The sequence below is a fragment of the Mustelus asterias genome, chromosome 3 (assembly GCF_964213995.1).
Source record: "Mustelus asterias chromosome 3, sMusAst1.hap1.1, whole genome shotgun sequence".
NCBI classification, from domain to species: Eukaryota; Metazoa; Chordata; class Chondrichthyes; order Carcharhiniformes; family Triakidae; genus Mustelus; species Mustelus asterias.
In genome coordinates, this window is record NC_135803.1 from 65,995,825 (window position 1) to 66,008,483 (window position 12,659).

The following is a 12,659-nucleotide window of genomic DNA, read 5'->3' on the forward strand; positions in this document are numbered from 1 at the left end:
TTTATCCAATAACCATTTGAATGCTCTTAATGTTGACGAGTCCACTACTGCTGCAGGATGGAATAGGCTCAAAGGGCCGAATGGCCTACTCCTATTTTCTATGTTTCTTGGAAAAGGCAATTGGCTCACAATCCAAATGAACTTCTAAACTTAAAAAAAACCCAAGGTCAGTTCCCAAGAAAGTGTCCAAATAATTCAATGTCCTTCCAATCTTTGAAAAACATATAGGGGGGAATTTTTCTGTTCCACTCACTACAGGAATCATAGGGGGTGGGGGTGGGGGCGGACCCATGCAAAGGTCCGTTAACCTCGGGCAGGATTTTCCAGTTTTCAGGCAAGTGCGGCTGGAAAATCCCACCTATAGTTCTTGGGGATATATGTATTCATAACAATAAAAAGAGCCAAATTCTCCTCCTTTTGTGAAAAAAAGCATCATCTTTGGCATTGTGCCATCAGTCGTCTAGACTCAACACTGAGCTCTGGATTCCACTCCCTAAACCTTTCCACTGCTTACTTCTCCTTTAAGATGCTGTTTAAAAACTATCATTTTGACCAAACCTTTGGTCACCTTTTCTAATGCCTGTTTCTTTGGCTTAGTGTCATTTGTTTTGTCCAATTATGCTCTTAAACACTGGAACCTTTTACTATGTTAAAAGCCCTTTATAAATACAACTTATTGTATTAAGTAAATATGAGCAAAGTGTTCGTATTGGTCAGCATCCTATACACAAAAGTTGATCGTGTCGACAGTTTGTGCCCCCTGGTGAAATCCATTGCAGATATTGACTTGAGAAAAAAAAGTCCTTTTTTTATCCTTACAGGGGAATTTGATTAAATATACTAAAGGGCTGTGAGGGAGGAAATTCAAGGATTTTCACCCAGTAACAGTGAAGGAATGGCAAAATCTAGTTTCAATTCAGGATGGTGTGTGGCTTGGAGGGGAACCTGCAGGTAGTGGTGTTCCCATGCATCTGCTGCCCTTGACCTTCTCGGTGGTAGAGCTTGTGGGTTTGGAAGTTGGGAGGTTCTGTTGAAGGAGCCTTGGTGAGTTATTGCAATGCACCTTGTGTTTCAGTGATATTGTGGCAGGGGGCTGTGTGTGAATGTTTGATGTGGTAGGTGGTGTGCCAATCACAGGCTGCTTTTATAGGGCACTTTTTGCAACCCCAGACTATACCCAAAAACACTGCCCAGGCACCAAATTACTTTTGAAGTGTTGTCAGTGTTTCAATTTAGGGACAGACAGAACCCAATTTGAGCACAGCAAGATGAAATAAAATTAGTAGATCACTGAGGGCTAATCACTGGCTAGGTCATTGGGAAAATGTCTCAATTCTTCACTGGAGAGTTCCAATGACTCTTTTATATCCATTTTAGAGACTGATCCTCACCTTAACCTGTCATCCTGAAGACCATATTTCGGACAGTTCAGTACAGCCTTGTTAATACACTAAAGTACTGATGCATGAGAATATTGATTTCTCTTGGTGACTTAGCCAATATCCCTTCCTCAACCAACACCACCAAAACAAATTAACTGTCATTTCTTTCAGTCCAGTTTCTTGGCCCAAATATGGAAGCTATAATTTCCAAAGCATCAATAACTGCGAGATCTAACCCTCTCTCTGCAAAGTGCTTTGGGATAGTTGAGAAATGTATTAAGTCTGCTTAATGTAGTCACACTCCAAACCCGTGTGTGCTATTTTTAGGCAGGTGGTAGCCTATTTATTTTAAATAGGTTAATGCCTGTCTGAAGAACAGAACATGGGAGAACAAGGCAAGAGAATGTGAAACATATTAAGACCGAAAGGTGGGAAGTGAGCGATAGACGGGGCTTTAATCTGAGGTCAAGAAGAGTTCTCTTGCTCCATCGATCTTCAGATTCAGGATAAGGAATTTCAACAAAACACTATCTTTTTGGTGGCAGCATGGAACGATTCATTGACAGACGTTCCATTAGGTTGCATGTAGACCTTGTTTTCCTCAACATAGATAGTGCCTGCTGTTGTGACCAGGTGCATGCCTGAAAAAACTGTCAATCATCGTTACCTCAGCAGGATGGCAAAAATTAGTCCCATGATTGGTAGGCAGTCGGCAAGTCGCAGGGTACAGATCAGGGCCGGAATTTTCCAGTTGTTCCCTTTGGTGAGATCTTCCAGTCCCACTGATGGCAAACCCCTGCCCTGGTGACGGGGTTGCACACAATGGGAAGCCCTGTTGGGAGCAGTGGGACCAGAAGATCCCACTGCTGGCCACTGGTGGCCACCAACACCACCGCAAAGCATGCCACAGGGGCGCGGGGAAATCCCATCCAAGCTGTAGGGCAGCATGGTGGCACAGTAGTTAGCATTGTTGCCTCACAGCCCCAGGGACCTGTGTTCGATTCCAGCCTTGGGTCACTGTCTATGTGGAGTTTTCACATTCTCCCCGTGTCTGCATGGGTTTCCTCCTACAGTCCAAAGATGTGTAGGTTAGGGGATTGGCCATGGAAAAATTGCCCCTTAGTGTCCCAAGTTGTGTAGGTTATGTGGATTCACCATTGTAATTGTGTGAGTTTATGGGGATAGGGCCTGGGTGAAATACTCTATCAGACAGTCAGCGCTGACATGATGGGCCGAATGGCCTCCTTCTGCTCTGTAGGGATTCTATGAATCTCACATTGGATAGTTATGTCTCCAAATAAGGAACCTGCATTATTGTTTTACAAACCCTTGTGCACAATTGGTGCATTTGTATTGAACAGTAGGAGAACATAATGGCAGTTACGCCAGGACAAAGCAGTATTGCAGACGGGGTCTCAAACAGGTTTAAGGCACCTCACTTATAGAATCATAGAGGTTTACAGCATGGAAACAGGCCCTTCGGCCCAACTTGTCCATGCCGCCCTTTTTTTTTGTTGATAAACCCGTAAGCTAATCCCAATTGCCCGCATTTGGCCCACATCCCTCTATACCCATCATACCCATGTAACTATCTAAATGCTTTTTAAAAGACAAAATTGTACCCGCCTCTACTACTACCTCTGGCAGCTTGTTCCAGACACTCACCACCCTTTGTGTGAAAAAATTGCCCCTCTGGACACTTTTGTATCTCTCCCCTCTCACCTTAAACCTACGCCCTCTAGTTTTAGACTCCCCTACCTTTGGGAAAAGATATTGACTATCTAGCTGATCTGTGCCCCTCATTATTTTATAGACCTCTGTAAGATCACCCCGCAGCCTCCTACGCTCCAGAGAAAAAAGTCGCAGTCTATCTAGCCTCTCCTTATTACTCAATTCATCAAGTCCCGGTCGTATCCCTAGTAAATCTTTTCTGCACTCTTTCTAGTTTAATAATATCCTTTCTATAATAGGGTGACCAGAATTGTACACAGTATTCCAAGTGTGGCCTTACCAATGTCTTGTACAACTTCAACAAGGCATTCCAACTCCTGTATTCAATGTTCTGACCGATGAAACCAAGCATGCCGAATGCCTTCTTCACCACTCTGTCCACCTGTGACTCCACTTTCAAGGAGCTATGAACATGTACCCCTAGATCTCTTTGTTCTGTAACTCTCCCCAACCCCCTACCATTAACTGAGTAAGTCCTACCCTGGTTCAATCTACCAAAATGCAACACCTCGCATTTGTGTAAATTAAACTCCATCTGCCATTCGTCAGCCCACTGGCCCAAGTGATCAAGATCCCATTGCAATCCAAGATAACTTTCTTCACGGTCCACTATGCCACCAATCTTGGTGTCACCTGCAAACTTACTAACCATGCCCCCTATATTCTCATCCAAATCATTCATATAAAAGACAAATAACAGTGGACCCAGCACTGATCCCTGAGGCAAACCACTGGTCACAGGCCTCCAGTTTGAAAAACAACTCTCTACAACCACCGTCTGGCTTCTTGTCAATTGCAGCAGTGGCGAGGTTTTTGGACATCGAGGCCTAGATCCTCCCAAAAAAACCTCTAAGTTCCCAACATGCAGGAGAATGGGAGTCAATCCCGCCGTTTTTTAGTGTGATTTCCAGAATTAATCTCCAACACTCTGTGCATCACAGAGTGCCTCACCGTGATTCGCTCTGAAAAGCAGGGGCTGGGGCCTGTTCCCGCCCGAGAGGCCGGCAGCAGGATGCTGAATGGGCTACTGCGCATCCACCAATCTGTCAGCACAGAGATTGCCGCATGTGCAGCCCCCCCCCCCCACTCCCCCTCCCTACCATTGCCTACCTCCCAATTGCTGACCTTCCAAACCCACCACCCCCTGATTGCTAGCCTCCTGGACCTCCCCGGGCCAGCCCCCATGCACCCCCCCAACTCTCCCCCACCCACGACCCGCCTCATCCCAACGGCCAGCCCCAATATCTCCACACCCCCCCCGCCCCGCACCCCCGGTAGCCCTGATCTCCCCCCAACAGTCCCAACCCCTCCCCCTTCAATGGCCAGCCCCAATCGCCCTTACTCCCTCTCTTCCACACCGATCCTCTTGCAGAATGGTAGTGTGTTCCCACCGATCATCCCCCAATCGACCCTGCCCCCTCTGGCTCCATCCCCTTGGCATTGCCCGATGCCCGATGGGCAGTGCCACTTTGCCCCTTGGCAGTACCAGGCTGCCAGGCGGCACTATCCAAGGGGCACCCCCCTTTTCTCTGACCTCCCGGGGGACTTCAGTGGCCTCTCTTCCCTCCAGCAGGGTAGGGCCGTCTATTCTTCGTTAGTGGGGAGCAGTTGTAAACCCCGCTGGAGGGAACCATCCAGCCCCGATGCTTCAGCACCGATTTCCGGCACGGAACTGATTACCTCAGAAATCTTTGCCTAGGAGACGCCCAGTGGGAATCCCACAAAATGACTGCCACTGATGTCTTCTGGCTCGCTGCGCTGCTCGAGCAGTGCAACGGGCTGGGAGAATCGTCCCCCTTCCCTATATTTTGCCAGCACCAATGTTTCGTTGTGTGGGAGGGGTTTAAACAGGGTTTGGTGATTGTCTGCTTATCCAAAAGTATGCTGCTTGAGTCCATAGTCTTTTGAACAAGAACCATATATTTACAGCAAGTATTTATTTACTCAGCTGGACTTGCACACAAGGTGCTGACTTCAAGATCTCTCTTATTTCTCAATGATCTGATATCATTATTACAGCAGCATCATGTTTACTTCTGATGTTAACTCTTTACAACCAATATGGTGCATGCTGAATTTCCTACCACACTGGAGGATTAAGTGTCTGTTCAGTGCTTGCAACACTGTTGGACATTTGCCAGTCCATATGGAGTAATGAAAACGAAATATTTAAAAAAAATGAAATATCACCTTTCCATATGAGGAATCTAGAAGAACTATCATCTAAATGAAAAGGAAATTGTTAAAAGATTTTTTCATAGTTTGTACATGGAAACTATGACACCAGTATTATTCATGCAATTTGTTTTCTCCCTTATATTAGGACCTCCGACGGCACCAGAAAATCCCATATCCACAACAAATGAGACCTCCATCACCTTGGAATGGAGCCCACCCAGGGATAGCGGTGGCAGGAATGATATTATGTACAACATTCACTGCAAGAAGTGTGTGGGGGATCCCAGGAAATGCAGCCTCTGTGGAAGTGGCCTCCATTTCATCCCCCGCCAGTTTGGATTAACATACACAAAAGTTCTTGTCACCAATCTGCTGCCACATACTAATTATACCTTCGACCTTGAGGCTTTGAATGGCGTATCTGAGCTGAGCCCCAGCCCTAAGCAGTATGTCTCCATCAATGTCACGACCAGCCAGGCAGGTAAGCAAATCTCTACTCAGCTGCCTAATGTGACATCGCTTGGAATCAAGTTGCCATGGACAGCAACCCATTTTTCGCAGGAATGTTTTGCTTTGAAACACGCCAGTTCTCGGGATACTGCAAGGGGTCATTAACTAAAGAAAAGGAGAAGCTAGCTCCTCATTATTAAAGGAAACATCCTTGGCCCTTGTTTCCAAAAGGCAATCAAGTATGGTGATCAATATTCAGTTATACTGCACAGCAGGATCATAAATCTTAGACTGGGATATTTCATATTTTAGCCAGTGTTATGTAAAACATTCCATCCAGCCTCACTCTCATTTATTCTTTCCTCTCTCAAATATGCTTAAATTAATACTGAATTTTGTACTTTAAGAGTTTGCAGCTCTCAAGCAAGGTCAAATTATCCCTTTAGTTTAGCTCCTGTGAACCTGTACCATGAGTTTCAGCAAGCTATGGGAAGCATTCCAGGCAATGTCTTTCCTAGTTTATTGCTCACGATCCCACAGAATTCCATTTTCCACTGGACATTATTATTGAATAAGGATCTAAGACTGATTTTCTTCTTGATTGCCCAGAGATAGTAAAGCCATGGCTCAAATGTTCAGCACGATGGAGAACCTCTACAACATGGTGAAAATCCCTGTCATGGCCAAAAACTTAAACCAAACACAACATTTCCTATCTTTGCAGGGGAAAGGCAGTTCTTTGACACCTGGACAGTTCTTTGACGGCTGGCTAGTGCCAGTGATGTTTTGTGTAAAAAGTGCAAAATCATGTTTAATTATAACAATGTTAAAGAATGCTCTACCTCTCCCTCAAGTGTCCCAGGACCCTATCCAAAGGGGGTACCTTGGTTCTCTAAAGGGCTCCCCAAACAAATCCAATAGGGTCAGGCCTCGTCTTACCAGGTCTAATCTGCACACTCCAGGTTTCACACTCCTGGCTGACCAAAGTCCCACTTCAGTGGAAGCAGCAGTTGATTTAAATGGCCAGGTGCCCCTGGGAATCGCGCATGCATGAACCCTGTCCTGATTTCAGTCATGACCCCTCAGAGATCGGAAATACCTTTCCACCATGATAAAAACCTGGGCCTTTGTGTGGATTAAAAACCAAACACATTAAGTCTGTTTTACAACTCGGAGAGACCTAATTCTGTCTTCCTCTCAATATTCTAATAGCAATAGCAGTGATAATGAATAATAATAGTAGATGCTTCCATTGTAATCTCACTCCCTCTCTGGAGATGCATGCATTTGGTTTATAAGTTGAGTTTAAGGCAGTCAATAGAGTATTATTAACGATTTCATGCGTGGCATTTTTTTCACTATGAAAATCAAGATCGACTTGACATTTTCTGAACTTGTGCCAAAGGGATTAGTCAGTACATACTTGAGCAATCAGAGCCGAGTGATTGCGCTGCTAATGATCCGCAACTCTAATCACTTTGCACAGTTGTAATTGCTAGTCTCGCAGAGCTATTCATTTGCAGATGTACTTGTCTGCTGCAAGAGAGACGGCAAAGTGAAGTGCTTGCTGCAGAATTGAAGATACTGTCAGACCATTTGGCCAGTTTTCTTTCAGCTACAGTGCTTTTAGGCTGACAATTTTGGAGGCTTGAGTTTCCAACACATTCCCAGCCTGTACTTCGAGAGAGGAAGTGTGTCAGTCTTGGCTGGTTTTCCCAGGGGAAAGAGAGAATTACACGGAGGAATTAATTCATTTTTTCAGTGGCTTGACCTCAGCCTAAGAGTTCTCCACAGGTTCGCTTTGCCAACTTTCGTGATCAAGCTAAAATGTGGAGGTGTGGAAGGGGAGCAGGGTATGATTAAAACAGCAAATATTCACCAGGAACACAACATTACTGTGAAGAAAATTGGTGATAATTGATAGGATGTTTTAAGCCAAAAAATTAAAGGAAAACTCAAGCCCTTATCCTTGAATTTTAGTGAAATAAGCATCCAATGCCTTAATAACAATTCATTTTATTTTCAAAGCACATATTGGTTGGACTCCATTTGCTGAGATTTCTAAGACTTGGCATAAAAATGTGGCATTTGCTGGTTTCCTGGATAGCTGAGCTGTCTAAGACTGGAGATACTCCAGGTTTAATTTGTGGTTTATGCTAAATTAGTTAACCTCTGTTCAAGTGGCTGTAGAAGTTCCATCCTCTCACAAACCATTGGGTAGGGAAATGAAAACTTACCCATTGCTGATCTCAGTTCTCTGGCCTGACTTGTGGCGATGACAGTGGCAGAGAGGGATTTTTCTCCATTCTCAACTCAACATCACTGATTGCGTGCAAGGCCAGTCGAGAGGAAGTAGTATCAATGGAAGGCCGGGGGAACTGGTTAAAGAAGTGTAAAGGTGGCTGATATCCTAACTCCCGTGCCCTCCTGATTGTGGGCTTGGTCAGAACGAATTCAGACATAGTATTCTCCCAGTGAGAGAGCTGCTGCCCTCTTTAAAATCGACCCTGCTCATTTGAGATGCTGCCACAGAGCCTGACAATCTCTTGCTGTCACTCGGTGACGGAATCACTCTGAAGCACCAGATCCAACTCGGAATCCACCCTGTCTACTGATCCCAAACAAGGAAAATGAGTTGGGATGATGCTTGGATTTGCCAGAAGAATAGCCCCACTTGTGCTACCCATTTCAGACATCACTAAATGGAATCCACAGCTACGCTCAGTTAAAGTCTCCCCAGTTTTTGAAGGCATTTATCTCTAAAGGTGAAGAAAGTGAAGGGTGCCAATAGAACAGCAGGAGCCACAAGTAGAAGGAGATAAGTGCACAGAATTCTCACCATCTTCCAGGTCTAGGACAACATACCTAAAGTCTCTGAAGAGTGTTTCAGCCAGTGACATGCAAATCATAGAATCCCTACAGTGCAGAAGCAGTGCAGACTCAGCCCATCGAGTCTGTACCGAGCCTACGAAGAGCTTCCCACCCTGCCCCCAAACCCCTGCTTCATTATAACTAATCCACCAAACTTACACATTAGGGACAAGTTTGCATGACCAATCTACCTAACCAACACAGCTCTGGAATTTGGGAGGAAACCGGAGCACCTGGAGGAAATCCACGTAGACATTGGGAGAACATGCAAACTCCACACAGTCACCTGAGGCTAGCTAGAATCGAACCCATGTCCCTGGCGTTGTGAGGCAGCAGTGCTAACCACTGTGCCACCATCATGGCAGGGTGCTCGGGGTGGGGGGGGGGGGGGGGGGGGGGGGGGCGCTCTCAGTTTCTGCTATGTTTTTAATCTTTCCATCTCTGTCACCAATACCTGGGGCTGCCAGATGGGAAACTATCGTATTTACCCCTGGAGCAGCCCAAGGTGTTGAAAGAGCCTTGTGGATGGCCACTTCTTCCTCTATTTTGTCCCCAGTAACAGATCTGTCAAAAACTCCTGTCTTCACAACTGACTTTGTTGGTTCTTTATTTTAGATCTTGCGAGAATTAATGCCCCTTTCAAGTCCCTGAAATTAATCTCCCCTCAGTAGGATTGAAGTTTTCTAACTTTGCACTGGTGAGCTTCTTTTTGGCCTGGTGAATCATGCAGGAAGCCCAGCATGCTTACTTGATGGGTGGGATTCTCCGGCCGCGCTCACCTGAAAACTGGAGATTCCCGCCTGACTTCAATAGACCTTTACATGGTTCGTCCCCTGCCTGCTAAAATTCCAGTGGCGGATGGGATGGGAGAATTCTGGCCGATGAGTCTCTTTGTATTAAAAATGGGTGAGGGCTTGGGTAAATATAGGAGAGAGAGCGAAGGTCCTGTCCAGATGGAACTGCTCCCTCCAAAAGGAGAATCGCCTCCTTCATAGTCTAAAATAACTTATTGTATAGGATTCTGAGCAGGTAGTTGGATGTCATGCACCTTGCACCGCTCAGTAGTTTATTTTTCTTAAGTAACCATTTCTTGTCAAATCGCGAATGGCTTTGGAGAGTCTGATACACTTGAGGAATTTTCTTTTGCCAACCTTTATAATTTTGGCCTTGAAATGTTTTCCTTTGCAATATTCACGCTTTTACAACCTATATCTGACATTGTCTGATCATGACAGCTTTATTTTGCTCATGTTCTCCCTTACTCTTTGTCAACCTTGGCAATGTCCTGCACTTCGACATTTGACTCTTTACATCGAGTCCTCAATCAAGTAAAACAAAATGTCTGTGGTTATAACAAAATAAATCTCTATTCACTCATTTGTGGTTTTTATTTCAGTCAATGGCTCTGCCTGGAGTGTACTGCAGTCTCCATCATCTGAAGTGAAGTCATCCATTTTCCCTAAATATAATAGCAACTCCAGCCACATATATTATACATGTATTCTACCTTCATATTTTTGTACTTAAATTACTCAAGCCTTTTCGCTCTCACTGTCCGCATCAAGTAATCTGAACATACACAAAGGTCAAACAATACCATAGCTCCATCTGGCCTGGCGCAGCAGTTTTAGTACCTTCTGCGTCACATCAAATGACTCCTCCCTCGGTGCCATGAAGTCTCCTGGGAGAGGCAGGAAAAGAATCTTCCAATGGTAAATTAGAGGGAAATAACTGGATTTTTTTTCAACCTCCTGCAATCATTGAAGTGAGTCCAGGAAACTAATTCCAAATCATTAGCTCGGGCCACACTCGGAGAAAGTTTCAGAGCCATCTTCGCAGTTTCTCTAACTGAAACCTCCAAATTCGATGCCAATTTGTGTTCAATTCTGGTCACTTCTGTCCCACAGAGAAGTTCACACCACTTGAGGCCTGACAGAGAGAAGATTTTTTTATATCTGAATCTGGGTTGGAATTGAACCTAGCTGCCAGGGGTGAAGGATCAATGTATCAATGCAATCCCACCCCCAGTTATCGTGATCAGTATTTATTAACTGCATTGCTAAGTTTAAATGAGTTCCCTCTGAAATATTGTGACCCTTCAGCAGGAGCAGCCCTGAGACTGGGGTCACCACAGCCTCAGAACCTCATGCCCAGCACCTCATAACAAGAAAACAAAGACTGGTCAAAATGTGTGACATAAACTATGATGCCAGGACGAGTAAAAGGTTCAAATTCAGTCGAAGACATTAACAGACTGACAAGAGTTCATTAACCCAATTTCTCAAACCTGAGTGCTCAGTGACATCATAGCCTTTGATTTCATAGGATCCTACAGTGCAGAAGATCATTCGGCCCATGGAGTCTGCACTGACTAGAATCCCACCCAGGCCCTATCCCCATAACCCCATGCATTTACCCTAGCTAGAAGCCCTCTCACTAAGGGGCAATTCAGCATGGTCAATCCACCTAACCCGCACATCTTTGGACTGTGGAAGGAAACCAGAGCACCTGGAGGAAACCCACGCAGACATGGGGAGAATGTACAATCGAACCTGGGTCCTTGGCACTGTGAGCAGCAATGCTAGCCATTGTGCCACCATGCCACCCAGATTATTACCAGATCTCCATTATTCCGCATGAGATTGTCAGCACGAGGGTTATGGCAAAAGTATTTTTGACAGCATAAAGGGAACTGGCTCCTGCAGTCCTCACATGAATTGTTTTTGAACAGTTTTGAATGTTTTGAGTTACAAACACTCCCATTCATGAGTACAACATGTCTGATAGATTTGAGTGGCTGCTGTGTTCAGAATTGATGGCTGAGTCATTGGACATATGCAAGTCAACTGCCTTATGGAAATAGTGAGACCTGACAAATGTTGCGTCATTCTCAATTTAGTGCAGAGAAGAATCAAATTCCAGGGCATTAGTTAAGTAAACGTGATGCAACTGGGGCTTTGTAAGGCACAATGACCATCCTGGGGTGGCACGCCGGCACAGTAGTTAGCACTGCTGCCTTACAGTGCCAGGGACCCAGGTTCAATACCAGTTTTGGGTGACTGTGGAGTTTGCATGTTCTCCTATATCTGCATGGGTTTCCTCCGGGTGCTCCGCTTTCCTCCCACACTCCAAAGATGTGCAGGTTAGGTGGGTTGACCATGTTAAATTCCCCCTAGTGTCCAAAAGATGTGTAGGTTAGATGGGTTAGCCATGGCAACTGTGTGGAGTTACAGGGATAGAACGGGGCTGAGGGAATTTGATGCAAACACGATGGGCCAAATGGCTTCTTCTGCACTGTAAGGATTCTATCCCATTGTACTTTAAGGGGTGGCACAGTGGTTAGCACTGCTGTCTGACAGCACCAGGGACCCAGGTTAAATTCCAGCCTTGGGTCATTGTCTGTGTAGAGTTTGTGTGTTCTCCCCATATCTCCGTGGGTTTCCTCTGGGTGCTCAGGTTTCCTCCCACAGTCCAAGGATGTGTGGATTAGGTTGATTAGCCATGCTAAATTGACCCTAGTGTCAGGGGGATTAGCAGGGTAAATATGTGGGATTACGGGAATAGGGCCTGGATGAGATTGTGGTCAGTGCAGACTCGATGGGCTGAATGGGCTCCTTCTGCACTGCAGGGATTCTATGATTCTTTATATTTGGTGCAGTAATATCCAATATTGGTGTTTTGCCAATATGTTACTTTATGCTGTGGTTTCCATGAAAGTGCATTGCTTTACTAACAACGTGTTTTTATCCTGTTTTGTCTATTTTCAAGTGAACGTGATTCTGAAAGAGAGAAAGAGTAAGGATAGCATTACCCTGGCTTGGCAGGGACCAGATCATGCTAATGGAGTTATTGTGGAGTACGAGGTTATCTACTATGAAAAGGTCAGTAAGAAAATATATGCGGAGCTTCTGATTAATAAGTAACCATTTTTTGAAGTTACCTCCTGAAAGCAACTGAGTGTACTGGAGCAATCCTGACTTGTGCATTATTGATGGTTGGACAGGCTTCATAGAGTTACTCTGCACAGAATTCCAAGACTCAGACCTA

The 12,659-nt window shown here is 45.1% G+C and overlaps 1 protein-coding gene across 1 annotated transcript in view; it reads left to right on the forward strand.

The window, feature by feature from the left end:
- The window catches only part of LOC144485508 (ephrin type-A receptor 3-like), a 368,384-nt gene that overhangs the window by 239,864 nt on the left and 115,861 nt on the right, over positions 1-12,659 (forward strand). Inside the window, exons 5-6 of the mRNA XM_078203656.1 lie at positions 5,437-5,772; positions 12,381-12,493. Of these exons, the coding sequence (XP_078059782.1) occupies positions 5,437-5,772; positions 12,381-12,493 (449 nt within the window). The remainder of the gene's footprint in view (positions 1-5,436; positions 5,773-12,380; positions 12,494-12,659) is intronic.